General features: G+C 40.2%; 1 protein-coding gene across 1 annotated transcript in view; it reads right to left on the reverse strand.

Moving 5' to 3' along the window:
- The window catches only part of LOC128699876 (neprilysin-2), a 114576-nt gene extending 94409 nt beyond the window's left edge, over positions 1-20167 (reverse strand). The window contains exons 1-3 of the mRNA XM_070080311.1: positions 20041-20167; positions 15349-15448; positions 12628-12714 (exon numbers count right to left, since the gene is read on the reverse strand). Coding sequence (XP_069936412.1) covers positions 12628-12714; positions 15349-15447 — 186 coding nt within the window. The 5' untranslated portion in view covers position 15448; positions 20041-20167. The remainder of the gene's footprint in view (positions 1-12627; positions 12715-15348; positions 15449-20040) is intronic.
- Between the last annotated feature and the right edge of the window lie 317 nt (positions 20168-20484).

Consider the following 20484-nt stretch of genomic DNA (forward strand, 5'->3'; position numbering starts at 1 on the left):
TGTTCCTCAGGGGTCAGTGTTGGGCCCGTTGTTGTTCAGAATTTACATAAATAGCTACATAAGCAAATTTGCTGATGACACCAAAATAGGCCGTCCAGTTCATTCTAATGAGGACATTAGAGCACTCCAGGATGATTTGAATAGACTGATGCAATGGTCGGAGAAGTGGCAGATGCAGTTTAATATAGACAAATGCGAAGTTCCAAATGTTGGACAGGTAAATAACCATGCCACATATAAACTAAATAATGTAGATCTTAATACTACTGATTGCGAAAAGGATTTAGAAGTTCTGGTTAGCAGTAAACTAAAACCAAGACAACAGTGCATTAGTGTTCGCAATAAAGCTAACAGAATTCTTGGCTTCATATCTAGAAGTATAAATAATAGAATTCCTCAGGTTGTTCTTCAACTCTATATATCCTTGGTTAGGCCTCATTTAGACTATGCTGCTCAGTTCTGGTCACCGTATTACAGAATGGATATAAATGCTCTGGAAAACGTACAGAGGAGGATGACAAAGATGATCCCATGTATCAGAAATCTTCCCTATGAGGATAGACTGAGGGCCCTGAATCTGCACTCTCTCGAAAGGAGTAGAATTACGGGGGATATGATCGAGGTGTATAAATGGAAAACAGGAATTAATAAAGGGGATGTAAACAGCGTGCTGAAAATTTCCAGCCAAGACAGGACTCGCAGCAATGGGTTCAAGTTGGAAAATTTCAGATTCAGGAAGGATATAGGAAAGCACTGGTTTGGTAATAGAGTTGTGGAAGAGTGGAACAAACTCCCGAGTACAGTTATAGAGGCTAAAACGTTGTGTAGTTTTAAAAATAGGTTAGATAAATACATGAGTGGGTGTGGGTGGGCGTGAGTTGGACCTGACTAGCTTGTGCTGCTGGGTCTGGTGCCATGCTCCTTCCTTGAGTGGAGGTGACTAGACTGGGTGGGTTATTGGGCTATTCCAGAGGGGGGAGGGGACATGGACCTGCTACGCATGGGTCAGTAGGCCTGTTGCAGTGTTCCTTTCTTCTTATATTCTTATGTTCTTATCCCATCAGTTCCAGCTGCTTTACCTCCTTTTATTCTACGTAATGCCTCACGTATCTCCACCACACTTACATTCTGCTCTTCTTCACTCCTAAAAGATGGTATACCTCCCTGGGCAGTGCATGAAATTACCGCCTCCCTTTCTTCGTCGACATTTAAAAGTTCCTCAAAATATTCTCGCTATCTACCCAAAACCTCCATCTCCCCATCTACTAACTCTCCTACTCTGCTTTTAACTGACAAATCCATTCGTCCTCTAGGCTTTCTTAACTTGTTTAACTCACTCCAATTTTTTTTCTTATTTTCATCAAAATTTATTGACACTGCCTCTCCCATTATATATATATATATATATATATATATATATATATATATATATATATATATATATATATATATATATATATATATATATATACATATATATATATATATATATATATATATATATATATATATATATATATATATATATATATATACATATATATGTCGTGCCGAATAGGCAGAACTTGCGATCTTGGCTTAAATAGCAACGCTCATCTTGCCATATAGGACAAGCGAAAATTTGTGTATGCAATAATTTCGCCAAAATCATTCTGAACCTAACGAAAAAAATATATTTCACTGTGTTTGATTAGTATTAAATTATTGTAAACAAATCTAAAATACATTTAGTTGGGTTAGGCTAAAATAAATTGTTCTTGTTATAATAAGGTTAGGTAAGTTTTCTAAGACTCTTTTGGTGCAAAATTAAAAATTTTTACGTTAACATTAATGAAAAAAATATATCTTTAAACGTATAAGAGAAAATTTTAGAAAGGACTTAATTTTAAATGAGTTCTTGCTAATTGACCAGTTTTACATATTCGGCACGACATATATATATATATATATATATATATATATATATATATATATATATATATATATATATATATATATATACATATACATATATATATATATATATATATATATATATGTCGTGCCGAATATGTAAAACTGGTCAATTAGCAAGAACTCATTTAAAATTAAGTCCTTCCTGAAATTTTCTCTTATACCTTTAAAGATATATATTTTTCATTAATGTTAATGTAAAAATTTTTAATTTTGCACCAAAAGAATCTTTGAAAACTTACCTAACCTTATTCTAACAAGCGCAATTTATTTTAGCCTAACCCAACTAAATATATTTTAAGTACTTTTACAATAATTTAGTACTAAACAAACACAATCAAATATATTTTTTTCGTTAGGTTCAGCATGATTTTGGCGAAATTATTGCATACACAAATTTTCACTTGTCCTATATGGCAAGATAAGCGTTGCTATTTAAGCCAAGACGGCAAGTTCTGCCTATTCGGCACGACATATATATATATATATATATATATATATATATATATGTCGTGCCGAATAGGCAGAACTTGCGATCTTGGCTTAAATAGGAACGCTCATCTTGCCATATAGGACATGTGAAAATTAGTGTATGCAATTTGTGTATGCAATAAATAAGGTTAGGTAAGTTTTCTAAGTTCCTTTTGTTGCAAAATTGCAAATTTTTACATCAACATTAATGAAAAAAAAATATATCTTAAAACGTATAAGGGAAAAATTTGGAAAGGACTTAATTTTAATTGAGTTCTTGCTAATTGAACAGTTCTGCATATTCGGCACGACATATATATTTATATATATATATATATATATATATATATATATATATATATATATATATATATATATATATATATATATATATATATATATATATATATATATATATATATATATATATATATATATATATATATATATATATACATGTCGTGCCGAATAGGCAGAACTTGCGATCTTGGCTTAAATAGCAACGCTCATCTTGCCATATAGGACAAGTGAAAATTTGTGTATCCAATAATTTCGCAGAAATCATTCTGAACCTAACGAAAAAAATATATTTCACTGAGTTTGTTTAGTATTAAATAATTGTAAACAAATCTAAAATATATTTAGTTGGGTTAGGCTAAAATAAATTGTTCTTGTTATAATAAGGTTAGGTAAGTTTTCTAAGATTCTTTTGTTGCAAAATTAAATTTTTTTACACCAACATTGATGGAAAAAATATATCTTTAAACGTATAAGAGACATTTTTAGAAAGGATTTAATTTTAAGTGAGTTCTTGCTAATTGACCAGTTTTACATATTCGGCACGACATATATATATATATATATATACATATATATATATATATATATATATATATATATATATATATATATAAATATATATATATATATATATATAGACATAAATATATAAATACATATATATATATATACATATATATATATATAAATAGATATATACATAGATATATATATATATATATATATATATATATATATATATATATATATATATGTAGGTAGTAGGTTGGTAGACAGCAACCACCCAGGGAAGTACTACCGTCCTGCCAGATGACTGTGAAACAAAAACCTGTAACTGTTTTGCATGATGGTAGGATTGCTGGTTTCTTTTTTCTGTCTCATAAACACGCTAGATAACAGGGATATCTTGCTACTCCTACTTACACTTTGGTCACACTTCACAGACACGCACATGCATATATATATATACATACATCTAGGTTTTTCTCCTTTTTCTAAATAGCTCTTGTTCTTTTTTATTTCTTCTATTGTCCATGGGGAAGTGAAAAAGAATCTTTCCTCCGTAAGCCATGCGTGTCGTATGAGGCGACTAAAATGCCGGGAGCAATGGGCTAGTAACCCCTTCTCCTGTATACATTTACTAAAAAAGAGAAGAAGAAAAACTTTATAAAACTGGGATGCTTAAATGTGCGTGGATGTAGTGCGGATGACAAGAAACAGATGATTGCTGATGTTATGAATGAAAAGAAGTTGGATGTCCTGGCTCTAAGCGAAACAAAGCTGAAGGGGGTAGGAGAGTTTCAGTGGGGGGAAATAAATGGGATTAAATCTGGAGTATCTGAGAGAGTTAGAGCAAAGGAAGGGGTAGCAGTAATGTTAAATGATCAGTTATGGAAGGAGAAAAGAGAATATGAATGTGTAAATTCAAGAATTATGTGGATTAAAGTAAAGGTTGGATGCGAGAAGTGGGTCATACAAAGCGTGTATGCACCTGGAGAAGAGAGGAATGCAGAGGAGAGAGAGAGATTTTGGGAGATGTTAAGTGAATGTATAGGAGCCTTTGAACCAAGTGAGAGAGTAATTGTGGTAGGGGACCTGAATGCTAAAGTAGGAGAAACTTTTAGAGAGGGTGTGGTAGGTAAGTTTGGGGTGCCAGGTGTAAATGATAATGGGAGCCCTTTGATTGAACTTTGTATAGAAAGGGGTTTAGTTATAGGTAATACATATTTTAAGAAAAAGAGGATAAATAAGTATACACGATATGATGTAGGGCGAAATGACAGTAGTTTGTTGGATTATGTATTGGTAGATAAAAGACTGTTGAGTAGACTTCAGGATGTACATGTTTATAGAGGGGCCACAGATATATCAGATCACTTTCTAGTTGTAGCTACACTGAGAGTAAAAGGTAGATGGGATACAAGGAGAATAGAAGCATCAGGGAAGAGAGAGGTGAAGGTTTATAAACTAAAAGAGGAGGCAGTTAGGGTAAGATATAAAGAGCTATTGGAGGATAGATGGGCTAATGAGAGCATAGGCAATGGGGTCGAAGAGGTATGGGGTAGGTTTAAAAATGTAGTGTTAGAGTGTTCAGCAGAAGTTTGTGGTTACAGGAAAGTGGGTGCAGGAGGGAAGAGGAGCGATTGGTGGAATGATGATGTAAAGAGAGTAGTAAGGGAGAAAAAGTTAGCATATGAGAAGTTTTTACAAAGTAGAAGTGATGCAAGGAGGGAAGAGTATATGGAGAAAAAGAGAGAGGTTAAGAGAGTGGTGAAGCAATGTAAAAAGAGAGCAAATGAGAGAGTGGGTGAGATGTTATCAACAAATTTTGTTGAAAATAAGAAAAAGTTTTGGAGTGAGATTAACAAGTTAAGAAAGCCTAGAGAACAAATGGATTTGTCAGTTAAAAATAGGAGAGGAGAGTTATTAAATGGAGAGTTAGAGGTATTGGGAAGATGGAGGGAATATTTTGAGGAATTGTTAAATGTTGATGAAGATAGGGAAGCTGTGATTTCGTGTATAGGGCAAGGAGGAATAACATCTTGTAGGAGTGAGGAAGAGCCAGTTGTGAGTGTGGGGGAAGTTCGTGAGGCAGTAGGTAAAATGAAAGGGGGTAAGGCAGCCGGGATTGATGGGATAAAGATAGAAATGTTAAAAGCAGGTGGGGATATAGTTTTGGAGTGGTTGGTGCAATTATTTAATAAATGTATGGAAGAGGGTAAGGTACCTAGGGATTGGCAGAGAGCATGCATAGTTCCTTTGTATAAAGGCAAAGGGGATAAAAGAGAGTGCAAAAATTATAGGGGGATAAGTCTGTTGAGTGTACCTGGTAAAGTGTATGGTAGAGTTATAATTGAAAGAATTAAGAGTAAGACGGAGAATAGGATAGCAGATGAACAAGGAGGCTTTAGGAAAGGTAGGGGGTGTGTGGACCAGGTGTTTACAGTGAAACATATAAGTGAACAGTATTTAGATAAGGCTAAAGAGGTCTTTGTGGCATTTATGGATTTGGAAAAGGCGTATGACAGGGTGGATAGGGGGGCAATGTGGCAGATGTTGCAAGTGTATGGTGTAGGAGGTAGGTTACTGAAAGCAGTGAAGAGTTTTTACGAGGATAGTGAGGCTCAAGTTAGAGTATGTAGGAAAGAGGGAAATTTTTTCCCAGTAAAAGTAGGCCTTAGACAAGGATGTGTGATGTCACCGTGGTTGTTTAATATATTTATAGATGGGGTTGTAAGAGAAGTAAATGCGAGGGTCTTGGCAAGAGGCGTGGAGTTAAAAGATAAAGAATCACACACAAAGTGGGAGTTGTCACAGCTGCTCTTTGCTGATGACACTGTGCTCTTGGGAGATTCTGAAGAGAAGCTGCAGAGATTGGTGGATGAATTTGGTAGGGTGTGCAAAAGAAGAAAATTAAAGGTGAATACAGGAAAGAGTAAGGTTATGAGGATAACAAAAAGATTAGGTGATGAAAGATTGAATATCAGATTGGAGGGAGAGAGTATGGAGGAGGTGAACGTATTCAGATATTTGGGAGTGGACGTGTCAGCGGATGGGTCTATGAAAGATGAGGTGAATCATAGAATTGATGAGGGAAAAAGAGTGAGTGGTGCACTTAGGAGTCTGTGGAGACAAAGAACTTTGTCCTTGGAGGCAAAGAGGGGAATGTATGAGAGTATAGTTTTACCAACGCCCTTATATGGGTGTGAAGCGTGGGTGATGAATGTTGCAGCGAGGAGAAGGCTGGAGGCAGTGGAGATGTCATGTCTGAGGGCAATGTGTGGTGTGAATATAATGCAGAGAATTCGTAGTTTGGAAGTTAGGAGGAGGTGCGGGATTACCAAAACTGTTGTCCAGAGGGCTGAGGAAGGGTTGTTGAGGTGGTTCGGACATGTAGAGAGAATGGAGCGAAACAGAATGACTTCAAGAGTGTATCAGTCTGTAGTGGAAGGAAGGCGGGGTAGGGGTCGGCCTAGGAAGGGTTGGAGGGAGGGGGTAAAGGAGGTTTTGTGTGCGAGGGGCTTGGACTTCCAGCAGGCATGCGTGAGCGTGTTTGATAGGAGTGAATGGAGACAAATGGTTTTTAATACTTGACGTGCTGTTGGAGTGTGAGCAAAGTAACATTTATGAAGGGATTCAGGGAAACCGGCAGGCCGGACTTGAGTCCTGGAGATGGGAAGTACAGTGCCTGCACTCTGAAGGAGGGGTGTTCATGTTGCAGTTTAAAAACTGTAGTGTAAAGCACCCTTCTGGCAAGACAGTGATGGAGTGAATGATGGTGAAAGTTTTTCTTTTTCGGGCCACCCTGCCTTGGTGGGAATCGGCCAGTGTGATAATAAAAAAATAAATAAATATATATATATATATATATATATATATATATATATATATATATATATATATATATATATATATATATATATATATATATATATATATATATATATATATATGTCGTGCCGAATAGGCAGAACTGGTCAATTAGCAGGAACTCATTTAAAATTATGTCCTTTCCGAAATTTTCTTTTATACATTTAAAGATATATTTTTTTCATTAATGTTAATGTAAAAAATTTTAATTTTGCATCAAAAGAATCTTAGAAAACTTATCTAACCTTATTATAACAAAAGCAATTTATTTTAGCCTAACCCAACTAAATATATTTTAGATTTGTTTACAATAATTTAATACTAAACAAACACAGTGAAATATATTTTTTTCGTTAGGTTCAGAATGATTTTAGCGAAATTATTGCATACACAAATTTTCGTTTGTCCTATATGGCAAGATGAGCGTTGCTATTTAAGCCAAGATCGCAAGTTCTGCCTATTCGGCACGACATATATATATATATATATATATATATATATATATATATATATATATATATATATATATATATATATATATATATATATATATATATATATGTCGTGCCGAATAGGCAGCACTTATTATTATTATTATTAAATATTAGCCGGTATTCTCCCGGCCCGGGCCTTTTCCAAGTGGTGGCCCGGCCTTGGCTCCCTCTTTAGGGAGTATCTGAGACCTAAGTCTCCCATGGGTGGAGACACAAGTACCCCCTCATCTTTGGGACCAACTGTCCCCAGGCCTAGCCACAAGCTAGGCCTCTCTGGTCTGCCATCCCCGCCCCAAGGGGGCAAATGGGAATGACAGTCTTATGAGCTAAAAGCTCGGGCTCAGGCACCTACCCTACCCTAGAAGGGTTAGGCATGGTGTCGATCAGGCAGCACTTGCGGTCTTGGCTTAAATAGCAACGCTCATCTTGCCATATAGGACAAGTGAAAATTTGTGTATGTAATAATTTCGCCAAAATAGTTGTGAATCTAACGAAAAAAATATATTTCGTTGTGTTTCTTTATTATTAAATTATTGTAAACTTATATAAAATATATTTAGTTGGGTTAGGCTAAAATAAATTGTTCTTGTTATAATAAGGTTAGGTAAGTTTTCTAAGTTCCTTTTGGTGCAAAATTATAAATTGTTACATCAACATTAATGAAAAAACTATATCTTTGAACTTATAAAAGAAAATTTTAGAAAGGACTTAATTTTAAATGAGTTCTTCCTAATTGACCAGTTTTACATATTCGGCACGACATATATACATACATACATATATATACATACATATATATACATATATATATATATATATATATATATATATATATATATATATATATATATATATATATGTGTGTGTGTATGTGTGTGTAATGTGTGTATGTGTGTGCGTGTGCGTGTGTGTGTGTGTGTGTGTGTGTGTGTGTGTGTGTGTGTGTGTGTGTGTGTGTGTGTGTGTATTCACCTATTTGTGGTTGCAGGGGTCGAGTCATAGCTCCTGGCCTCGCCTCTTCACTGATTGCTACTAGGTCCTTTCTCTCCCTGCTCCATGAGCTTTATCATACCTCGTCTTAAAACTATGTATGGTTCCCGCCTCCACTACATCACTTTCTAGGCTATTCCACGGCCTGACAACTCTATGACTGAAGAAATACTTCCTAACATCCCTTTGACTCATCTGAGTCTTCAACTTCCAATTGTGACCTCTTGTTTCTGTGTCCCTTCTCTGGAACATCCTGTCTTTGTCCACCTTGTCTATGCCTTGCAGTATTTTATATGTCGTTATCATGTCTCCCCTGACCCTCCTGTCCTCCAGTATCATCAGTCCGATTTCCCTTAATCTTTTTTCGTAGGACATTCCCCTTAGCTCTGGGACTAGTCTTGTTGCAAACCTTTGCACTTTCTCTAATTTCTTGACTTGCTTGACCAGGTGTGGGTTCCAAACTGGTGCTACGTACTCCAGTATAGGCCTGACGTACACAGTGTCTTCAACGATTCCTTAAAGAGGCACCTGAACGCTGTTCTCAGGTTTGCCAGGCGCCCATATGCCGCAGCAGTTGTCTGGTTAATGTGTACTTTTGGCAACGTACTCGGTATTATACTCACCCCAAGATCTTTCTCCTTGAGTGAGGTTTGCAGTCTTTGGCCGCCTAGCCTATGCTCTGTCTGCGATCTTCTTTGCCCTTCTCCGACCTTCATGACTTTGCATTTGACAGGGTTAAATTCTAGAAGCCAGTTTCGGGACCACGCTTCCAGCCTGTCCAGGTCTCTTTGTAGATCTGTCTGGTCTGCATCTGATTTAATTCTCATTAACTTCACATCATCTGCAAACAGGGACACTTCTGAGTCAATCCCTTCCGTCATGTCGTTCACATATACCAAGAATAGCACTGGTCCCAGGAGTGACCCCTGTGGGACCCCGCTCGTCACAGGCGCTCACTGTGATACCTCATCACGGACCATGACTCGCTGTTGCCTCCCTGTTAGGTATTCTCCGATCCATTGCAGTGACCTTTCTGTTATATGTGCCTGATCCTCTAGCTTCTATACTACTCTCTTGTGAGGAACTGTGTCAAAGGCTTTCTTGCAGTCCAAGAATATGCAATAAATTCACCCCTCCCTCCCATGTCTTGCTTCAGTTACCTTGTCATAAAACTCTAGTAAGTTTGTGATAGAATTTGCCTTCCATGAATCCAAGCTGGCTGTCGTTTATAACCTTGTTCCACTCCAGGTGCTCCACCAGTCTCCTGATAATCTTCTCCATGACTTTGCATACTATACACTTCGTTTCTGTCTCCTTTCTTAAAGATGGGAACTACATTTGCCATCTTCCATACCTCAGGTAGTTGCGCAGTTTCAAGGGATGTGTTAAAGATTGTGGTTAGTGGCACACACAGTGTCTCGGCTCCCTCTCTAAGGACGCATGGAGAGATGTTGTCCGGTCCCACCGTCTTTGAGGTATCAAGGTCACTTAGGGGTTTCTTCACCTCTTCCTGGGTTGAGTGTATTTCATCCAACATTTGTTGGCATATCCCTTGTTGCTGTACCCCACTGTTTTGCCTTCCCAGTGTCCATTCTGCCTCCACTGTAAATACTTCCTGAAATCTCACGTTGAGTTCCTCACATACTTCTTGATCATTTCTTGTGAGCTCCGTACCTTCTTTCCTCAGCCTGATTACCTGGTCCTTGACTGTTGTCTTCTTCTTGATGTGGGTGTAAAGCAGTTTCGGGTCAGACTTGACTTTCGATGCTATGTCATTTTCGTACTGTCGCTGGGCCTCCCTCCTTATCTGTGCATACTCGTTTCTTGCTCGTCAACTAATCTCTTTATTTTCCTGAGTCCTTTGCCGTCTGTACTTTTTCCATTTTCTAGCGCACTTAGTTTCTGCCTCCCTACACCTTCGGGTAAACCAGGGGTTCATTCTGGTCTTCCCATTTTTTCTGTTGCCCTTGGGAACAAACCTTTCCTCTGTCTCCTTGCATTTTGTTGTTACGTAGTCCATCATTTTGTTTACTGATTTTCCTACCAACTCTCTTTCCCACTGACCCTCCTGCAGGAAGGTCCTAATACCTGTGTAGTGGCCCCTTTTACAGTTTGGCTTTTCCGTTTCTACTCCTGTTACCCTCTCCACTTGTAGCTCTACGATGTATTCAAAGCTCAGAACCACGTGGTCACTAGCTCCAAGGTACCTTTTATATGTGATGTCCTCAATGTCTGAGCTACTCAGGGTGAACATAAGATCCAGTCTTGCTGTTTCATCCTCCCCTCTCTCTCTCTGGTAGTGTCCCTAATATGTTGGTGCATGAGGTTTTCCAGTGCCACATCCATTATCTTCGCTTTCCATGTTACGGGACCCCCATGTGGCTCCAGGTTTTCCCAATCAGTCTCCTTGTGGTTAAAGTCGCCCATAACCAGTAACTTTGTTCTACTCGAGTGAGCTCTTCTTGCCGCCTCAGCCAGTGTGTCCACCATTGCTCTGTTGCACTCATCATATGGTGAGTGTGTGTGTGTGTGTGCGTGTGTGTGTGTGTGTGTGTGTGTGTGTGTGTGTGTGTGTGTGTGTGTGTGTGTGTGTGTGTGTGTGTGTGTGTGTGTGTGTGTGTGTGTGTGTGTGTTTAGAATTCGCAGAACAGGGGAAATATTCACAAACACTAATCTCTGGTCGAAGGAGACTGGAACCTACGAACCATGGGACAAGGTACTAAGTGCTTTATCCACCGTACCACACTGGACCAATACCATGGTGTCCAGCCAACGCTAGACGTTTTGATCCAAGGCAGCCAACATATAGGCAGGTGATGTTAGCTGTTTCATCTCACCCCTGGATGCATCGACCACGAGACATTGTGAAAATCTCCCGTCGGTCGTTGCATGCACGGGATGAGATGAAATAGTCAACACCACCTGCCTGAATGCTGGTTGCCTTGGATCAAAACGTCTAGAGTTGGCTGGACACCAAGGTATTGGTCCATTGTGGTACTGTGGTTAGAACACTGCGTACCTTGTCCCAAGGTTCGTAGGTTCCAGTCTCCTTCGAACACACATTAGCGTTTATATATATATATATATATATATATATATATATATATATATATATATATATATATATATATATATATATATATATATATATATATATATATATATATATATACATACATGAGTTTTCTCTGAGGTACGTTTATTGTCTTCTCTGAGGATGAGGGTCCCCATTCCAGCTATAGAGGTGGTACTTCCCTATATATATATATACATATATATATATATATATATATATATATATATATATATATATATATATATATATATATATATATATATATATATATATATGTGCAAGGAATTCGCAAGAGCAGGCGAAATATACACAAACACTGATCTCTGGCAGAAGGAGACTCGAACCTACGAACCTTGGAACAAGGTACGCAGTGCTTTACCAATCTACCCACACTGGACAATACCTTGGAGTCCAGCTTGCGCTAGACTTTGATCCAGGGCAGCCAGCTTTGCGTACCTTGTTCCAAGGTTCGTAGGTTCGAGTCTCCTTCAGCCAGAGATCAGTGTTTATATATATATATATATATATATATATATATATATATATATATATATATATATATATATAGAGAGAGAGAGAGAGAGAGAGAGAGAGAGAGAGAGAGAGAGAGAGAGAGATAGATAGATAGATAGATAGATAGATAGATAGATAGATAGATAGATAAAGATTCCAGGACCCAACCTCAAGCATTCGTTGTGCTGAATGATCACAAAGGGTTTAGCGCTTTAAATATAATAATAATAATAATAATAATAATAATAATAATAATAATAATAATAATATTATAAATGATATTAATATAAATAAATAGTAATGAAATAATATAATAAGTAAAAGGACATTAGCGAAAAAAACGTTACTCAATCATCAGAACAATGTAGAGAGAGAGAGAGAGAGAGAGAGAGAGAGAGAGAGAGAGAGAGAGAGAGAGAGAGAGAGAGAGAGAGAGAGAGAGAGAGAGAGAGAACTTACGTGGGTTCTGATATTGTTGATGGTGTTGTTACCGACGTGATGAAGATACATGTTAGACATGACCTCACCGAAGGCGTTCTTGCTGGCCTGCAAACATGACCATAATGTGAATGTGATCATAAACACACACGCAGGAGCTGCGACACGACCCCTGCAACCACAGTTAGGTGAGTACACACACACACACACACACACACACACACACAATTACAGACCAGTGTCACTGACATGTACAGTTTGCTGAGTCATGTAGTGGTGGAGCTCCCAGCTGAGTCATGTAGTGGTGGAGCTCCCAGCTGAGTCATGTAGTGGTGGAGCTCCCAGCTTATGCACAACAATCAGCACGGTTTTAGGGAGGGGAAATTCTGTGTCACAAACCTACCGGAGTTTTAGGACAAACTGACAGAAGACACGAGACAGAGGGGTGGATAGACTGCATTTTCTTGCATTTTAAGAAATCTTTCACACAGTTCCGCACAAGAGACTAGTGCCAAAGCTAGAGGACCAGGCAAGTTTACCTGGAGTTTACCTGGAAGTCAAGTTTACCTGGAGTTTACCTGGAAGGCACTGCAATGGATCAGGGAATACTTGACTGGGAGGCAACAACGAGTCATGGTACGTGACGAGGTGTCAGAGTGGGCTCCTGTGACAAGCGGGGTTCCACAGGGGTCAGTCCCAGGACCAGTGCTGTTTCTGGTTTATGTGAATGACTTGACGGAAAAAATAGGCACAGAAGTGTCTCTGTTTGCACACGATGTGAAGCTAATGAGGAGAATTCAATCGGATGAGAATCAGGCAGGACTATAAAGTGATCTCGACAGGCTGCAGGCCCGGTCCAGCAACTGGTACCTAGTACCCCACCAAGTGTAAGGTCATGAAGATTGGGGAAGGGCGAAGATCACAAACAGAGTACAGCCTAGGGAGCCGAAAACTACAAACCTCACTCAAAGAAAAGGATCTTGGGGTGAGTATAATACCGAGCATATCTCCTGAGTCGCACATCAGCCAAATAACTGCTGCGGCATACGGGCGCCTGACATACCTAAGAACAGCGTTCGGACACCTCAGTAAGGAATCGTTCAAGAATCTGTACACCGTATACGTCAGGCCCACATTGGATTATGCAGCAAAGATTATGCAACAAGACTAGTCCCGGAGCTAAGGGGCATGTCCTATGAGGAGATAGGATAGGGGTCACAATTGGAAGTTGAAGACTCAGATGAGTCACAGGGACGTTAGGAAGTATTTCTTAAGCCATAGAATTGTCAGGAAGTAGAGCAGGCTGGAGTGATGCAATGGAGGCAGGATTCATACATAGCTAAGAGGTATGATAAAGCTCATGGAGCAGGGAGAGAGTGGACCTAGTAACGACCAGCATCAACTGGCAGACATACTCTCACAGCCGGTGGAGAAGACTATCTGGAAGACAATAGTGAATCAGTAAGAGAAAAATAGTCCGATAAAGAATAACGGACACGGGTTTAGAGATGCCTTATAAACCTGCTGAAATTCTGCGGCAAAATAACAGACGTGAGGAAAGAGAGAGGGTGGTGGGTGGACTGCATGTTCTTGAACTGCAAGAAGGCCTTTGATGCTGTACCTCACATGAGATGTTTGGCCAAAACTAGAAGAGCAGCCAAGAATAACTGGAACCAGCAGTGACTGCTCCAGAAGTGATGTAGGAATTTACAAGTGTAACAAATGAAGTTGCACAAGAATTGGTATTAAATCCTGAGCTGTTTCTGACATCTGTGAACGGTATATCAGACGAGACAGAGAGACAGATGTATCTCTGGGTATCTTTACTGTGGAAACGTTTCGCCACACAGTGGTTTCATCAGTCTAATACAAAGTAGAATGGTGAAGATCAGGAGTTTGTGGTAATCAGTCCCTCAGTGTGGAGTCGATGTAACAATCCATTTATCTACAATTTATGAGAAAAATACAAATCGGTGAGGACAAAAAAAGGCCGACAAATGAACTTGAAGAAACTAAAGGAAGTGAACCTGACAGCCCTGAAAGTGAGAACGTCAGGGGAGACATGATTCTGACGTATAAAATAGAGGAATTAATAAGACTGGTAACGACAGTTTTTGTGCATTGCGAAGATAAGTATAAGAAGATAAGATAAGGTAAGATAAGATAAGATAAGATAAGTATAAGAAGATAAGATAGAAGTTAAAACTCACACGATTCGCCGAGATTTTAGGAAATACTTTTTCAGCCTCAGAATAAGTAGAAAAGTAGAAGTTAATGGATGTGGAGACTGTGGACGCAGATTCTATATGTTGTTTTAAGAGTAGGTATGACAGGAATCAAGAGGCCAGAAACTAGTAATGCTGATCGTTGACTCTAAAGAGGCAGGACCAGGAGCTAGGACTCGAACTCACAAATATAAACTGGTGAGTACAAATTGGTGAATACACACACCCATAAACTCTCTCTCTTTCTTTCTCTCTCTCTCTCTCTCTCTCTCTCTCTCTATATATATATATATATATATATATATATATATATATATATATATATATATATATATATATATATATATATATATATATATATAGGTTAAGGATTCCTAACTTTATTGACAAGCTAAGAGCTGTTACGTGCATTAGCTCATTCATCAGCTCTATCTCTCTCTCTCTCTCTCTCTCTCTCTCTCTCTCTCTCTCTCTCTCTCTCTCTCTCTCTCTCTCTCTCTCTCTCTCTCTCTCTCACCTGGAGACAGAAGGACTGACGGTCAGTGTCGTCAGCAGTAGAGACAGTTTCCAGGAGGACGTCGTATATGTAGACAGCCAGTAGACCGTAGTGGACCATCCTGCAACACACCACCAACATTCTGACACATAACTGGCTCAGAGAACACAGCCTGATGAATTACACATATGTGCAACACTTGGGTATCATTATTGTGGCAACGCTTCGCCAGCCAGTGGCTTCGCCAGTCCAATACGGAGAACAGCAGTTGAAGATCAAAAGGAGTCAGTGTAATCATTCCATCAACATCGACTCCAGGCTCAGGGACTGATAACTTCACACTTCCTCTGATTTTCAACTATCCGGGTCTAGGGATATTCACAGGTCTAGGGATATTCATGGGTCTAGGGATATACACGTGTCTAGGGGATATTCACGGGTCTAGGGATATTCACGGGTCTAAGGATATTCTTCAGCCTGACTAATCATGTGAAAGATACATCAGACAAAAATCTTCACACCTTCTGAGGTAAGAAGACGTGTTTACAACCCCCTGAGTCCACACGGTAAACAATAAAAAGTCACAATATCATGACTACAACACTACAAATAACTATCACTAAGGAGAAGCACATGGGATGGAGTTTCTGCCCTTCCTGGGCCATTGTCAAGTCACGAGTGAGGCGAGGAGAAAGCCGAAAGACATTATGCTTCGATTTATGCTTCTTCAGCTTCCTTTGTCGCTGTGGCCGGGGAAGTAGCTCTGGATATCAGATTACTGTAGCCTCCTCTGGACGAGGTTGCTGCTCAGTGGTGAAGGCTTTATTTGATGCTGGAAGCTGGACAACCAGGGTTTTCCATGCTGCCCTGACACAGCGGAGCATCTCCGGTCTTTTCAAATTTCAGGCATGATGCTTCATGCGGCAATTCAGACACTGAGGCCCATAGCTTCACCTTCCTTCAGTTTACCCATGCAGCCCTTCGTCGGGTGAGACCCACTACAGATGCCACATATTTTCTTAAGCTGACATCGGGTGCTGAGGTCGTTGAACCTGTGGCACCTGAAGCACCTCAGACGCTCTGGGTTGTACGTCCTAACCTGGTATTTTCCCCAGCAACCGAGATCCAGTTGAGCTGGGAGAGGTCCTGTATGTTGGATCAAGAGCTGCCTCGTTGGTACGTTGCCGTCTTTCTTGGCTCCGAGCTGTTCATCTTTCATGATGCTTTTGTTACTGTGGATTGCATTGAAAGGCATGTCTAGCGGATAGCCTATTAATACGCCTTTTGTCATCTTCTCTATGGGCTTTAGTCCTGTGAGAACGAGTGGTGATTCGAGGTCATTCATCTTCTGCAGTACCTCATAGGACTGTTTCAGAAAGTGAGAATAAGCTCTCCTTTCATGTTTGGAGACACTGATATCTTCAGGCTGTATTTTCTCTCCAGGTGAATTATAGCAGCATCCGGGGTGTCATGGTGTCCTTTGGTGATGCCTATGGATAGTTTAGCTTGACTGATCTGCAAGAAACACTATGCCTCCCCTTGGACGTTGAAGATCATACTTCCTACCAACCATCGCCATATGGTATTTCTGTGGTAGGGATGAGCATTTCTTCATCCATCGTTATCTCACTGGTCAGGCTGGTTTCACTTGCTTCACTGTCCCATGAGTCCAGTGAGGGGTCTCGCAGCTTCGCCAGAACTGCGCCTCACATTTCTAAATCGGACACCTGAGTTATGTCCCGGGAACATCATGTCCTCTTCCTTTCGGAGGAAGCCATGTGCTTATACAAATACAAATTTTTATTTCCTTGCAAGTTTACATTGAGATTATGCAATTACAATAATTAGTTGCAGTACAAAGAGCCACTATCATGCCCTGGCATAATGGACAAATTTAATGGCGTATAGACTACTTAATACTAGAGAAATTTATCATAATTTTTTTCAGTTGTACATCTGTTTCTATTTATAGCAGACAGTAAGTTTACTCAAATTACATTAAGGGAATATAACATTGAGCGTTGTTGATAGTTTACAGTATGAGAATGCTACAATTAGGTGTAAGGCAGTATTGTTTTGGGCAGGTATTTATACTACAGTGTAGTATTAAGTAATGTATGAACTTTGGGTATCTAATTTTGAAGTGTTTAGATTTAGGTAATTGGGAGATTTTTTGGTAAAGTTAAGTATTGAATAAATTGATGTTCAGACCGGGTTACTTTAGTATTTACTGGTAATGAATTCCAAATTTTGGGACCATTTATGTGCATAGAGTTCTTACACAATGTGATATGGACTCGGGGTACATCAAAAAGAGATCTGTGTCTTGTGTTATGGTAGTGCGTCTTGTTAAGGTTGGTAAGGAAAAGTTTGAGTGGAGGGTTTATGTTTGAGTGTAGTGTTCTATGTATGTAGTAGGCACATGAATAAGTGTGGATGTTCTTTATGGTGAGTAGTTTTAGACTTTTGAATATTGGTGGAGTATGCTGTCTGGAGTGGGAATTTGTTATCATTCTGATTGCAGCCTTTGGCTGGGTTATTAGTGATCTTGGGTGATTTAATGTTGTTGATCCCAATGCACAAGTTCCATATGTGAGTTAAGGGTAGATGAATGAATGACACAGTGCCAGGAGAGCTGATTGTGGAACATAGTACTGTATCTTTGATAGTATGCCTACTGCCTTAGAGATTTTCTTGCAAATTTGTTGTATATGTGTTTGGAATTTGAGGCTACTGTCAAGGTGGAGTCCTAGGAGTTTTCCCTCTGTGAGTCTTGTGATAGGTGATCTGTTTAGCATTTTGTTAAGTGGAACATTTGCAGCTCTGTTTCCAAACTGAATGAAAAAAATTTTGTCAGTATTTTGTCAGCCTTAACAGTGTTGGCCAGTATGACTGGGTTTGGATGAGAGAAGACGTATGTTGTGTCATCTGCAAATAGTATGGGTTTGAGTAGTTGTGATGCATTCGGTAGGTCACTGATGTAAATGAGAAAGAGGAGTGGTCCAAGGACACTTCCTTGTGGGACCCCAACTGTAAGAGTGGAAGATTTAGCTCCATTTGTGTACACATATTGGCTTCTCTTACTAAGGTATGACTTTATGTAGTTGGGGGAGTACCCTCCTATACCATAGTGTGTTAATTTAATGTGCAGCAAATCATGGTAGACTTTATCAAAAGCTTTACGTAAATCAATGAAGATTCCCAGTGGGACTTCTTTCTTCTTGAGAGTGGTGTATATTAGTTCTATCATGTGTATAATAGCATCATTTGTGCTTTTATTATTCCTGAATCCAAAATGACAGGGGTTTAGTATGTTGTGTGAGACAAGGTAGAAGTAGATCTGTCTCTGAATTAATTTTTCAAAGATTTTAGAGAGCAGAGGTAGGTTAAATATTGGTCTAAAGTTATTCAAGTCTGTTTGATCTCCTCCTTTGTAGATCGGGGTGACCCATCACTATTTTGAGAACTGCTGGGAAGGTGGAGGATTGGATGGATTTGTTAAAGAGTGTTGCAGTAATTGGTGACAGCACTTGTGAAGCATTTTTGTACATAAAAGGTGGTAAGTTATTAATGTCTTTTGCCTTGTTTTTTAACGGTGCTGTTGATGATAGAGACTTGTGCTGGGTTGGTTGGAGCTAGGAATAGTGTATGTTCACCCCACACTTCCATATTCACCCCACACTCCCATATTCACCCACACTCCCATATTCACCCCACACTCCCATGTTCACCCCACACTCCCATATTCACCCCACACTCCCATGTTCACCCCACACTCCCATATTCACCCCACACTCCCATATTCACCCACACTCCCATATTCACCCCACACTCCCATGTTCACCCCACACTCCCATATTCACCCCACACTCCCATGTTCACCCCACACTCCCATATTCACCCCCACACTCCCATATTCACCCCACACTCCCATATTCACCCCACACTCCCATATTCACCCCCACACTCCCATATTCACCCACACTCCCATATTCACCCCACACTCCCATATTCACCCACACTCCCATATTCACCCCACACTCCCATATTCACCCCACACTCCCATATTCACCCCACACTCCCATGTTCACCCCACACTCCCATATTCACCCCCACACTCCCATATTCACCCCACACTCCCATGTTCACCGGACACACCCCACATTCACCCCACTTTCACCCCGCATTCACCCCACATTCACCCCGCATTCACCCCACATTCATCCCACAATCACCCCACACCCCCACATTCACCCCACACACCCCACATTCTCCCCACATTCACCCCACACACCCCACATTCACCCCACACACCCCACATTCACCCCACACACCCCACATTCACCCCACACACCCTACATTCACCCAACACACCCAACATTCTCCCCACACACTCCACATTCACCCAACACACCCCACATTCTCCCCCACACCCCAACACACCCCACAGTCACCCCACACACCCCACATTCACGCCGCGCACCCCCACATTCGCCCTACACCCCCACATTCACCCAACACACCGCACATTCTCCCCACACCCCAACACACCCCACAGTCACTCCACATCCTGACATTCACCCCATGCCCCCATATTCACCCCACACTCCCATATTCACCCCACACTCCCATATTCACCCTCACACCACCTATTCACCCCACGGATTCCCACATTCCTGCCACGAACCCCACACCTCGCTGAAGAAGACTTACCATGGGTCAAGATCATGGATGAGGTTACAGAGGTTAGCCAGATACTCTGGGTAATACACGTAGATGTTATCCTCCTCCGTCAGCTGCTTCTGGAAGAGTTCCTCCAACAGATACTGCCACTCGACCTGAGGAAGACCAGTAGGTAGAGACTAGATAGCAGGTAGAGACCAGGTAGCAAGTAGAGACTAGATAGCAGGTAGAGACCAGGTAGCAGGTGGAGACCAGACATCAGGAAAAGACCAGGAAGCAGGTAGAGACCAGATAGCAGGTAGAGACCAGGCAGCAAGTAGAGACCAGATAGCAGGTAGAGACCAGGCACCAGGCAGAAACAAGGCAGCATGTAGAGACCAAGCAGCAGATAGAGACCAGATAGCAGGTAGAGACTCTGTAGCATGTAGAGACCAGGTAGTAGAAAGAGACCAGGTAGCAGGTAGAGACCAGGAA

Source organism: Cherax quadricarinatus, unplaced genomic scaffold (assembly GCF_038502225.1).
Source record: "Cherax quadricarinatus isolate ZL_2023a unplaced genomic scaffold, ASM3850222v1 Contig307, whole genome shotgun sequence".
NCBI classification, from domain to species: Eukaryota; Metazoa; Arthropoda; class Malacostraca; order Decapoda; family Parastacidae; genus Cherax; species Cherax quadricarinatus.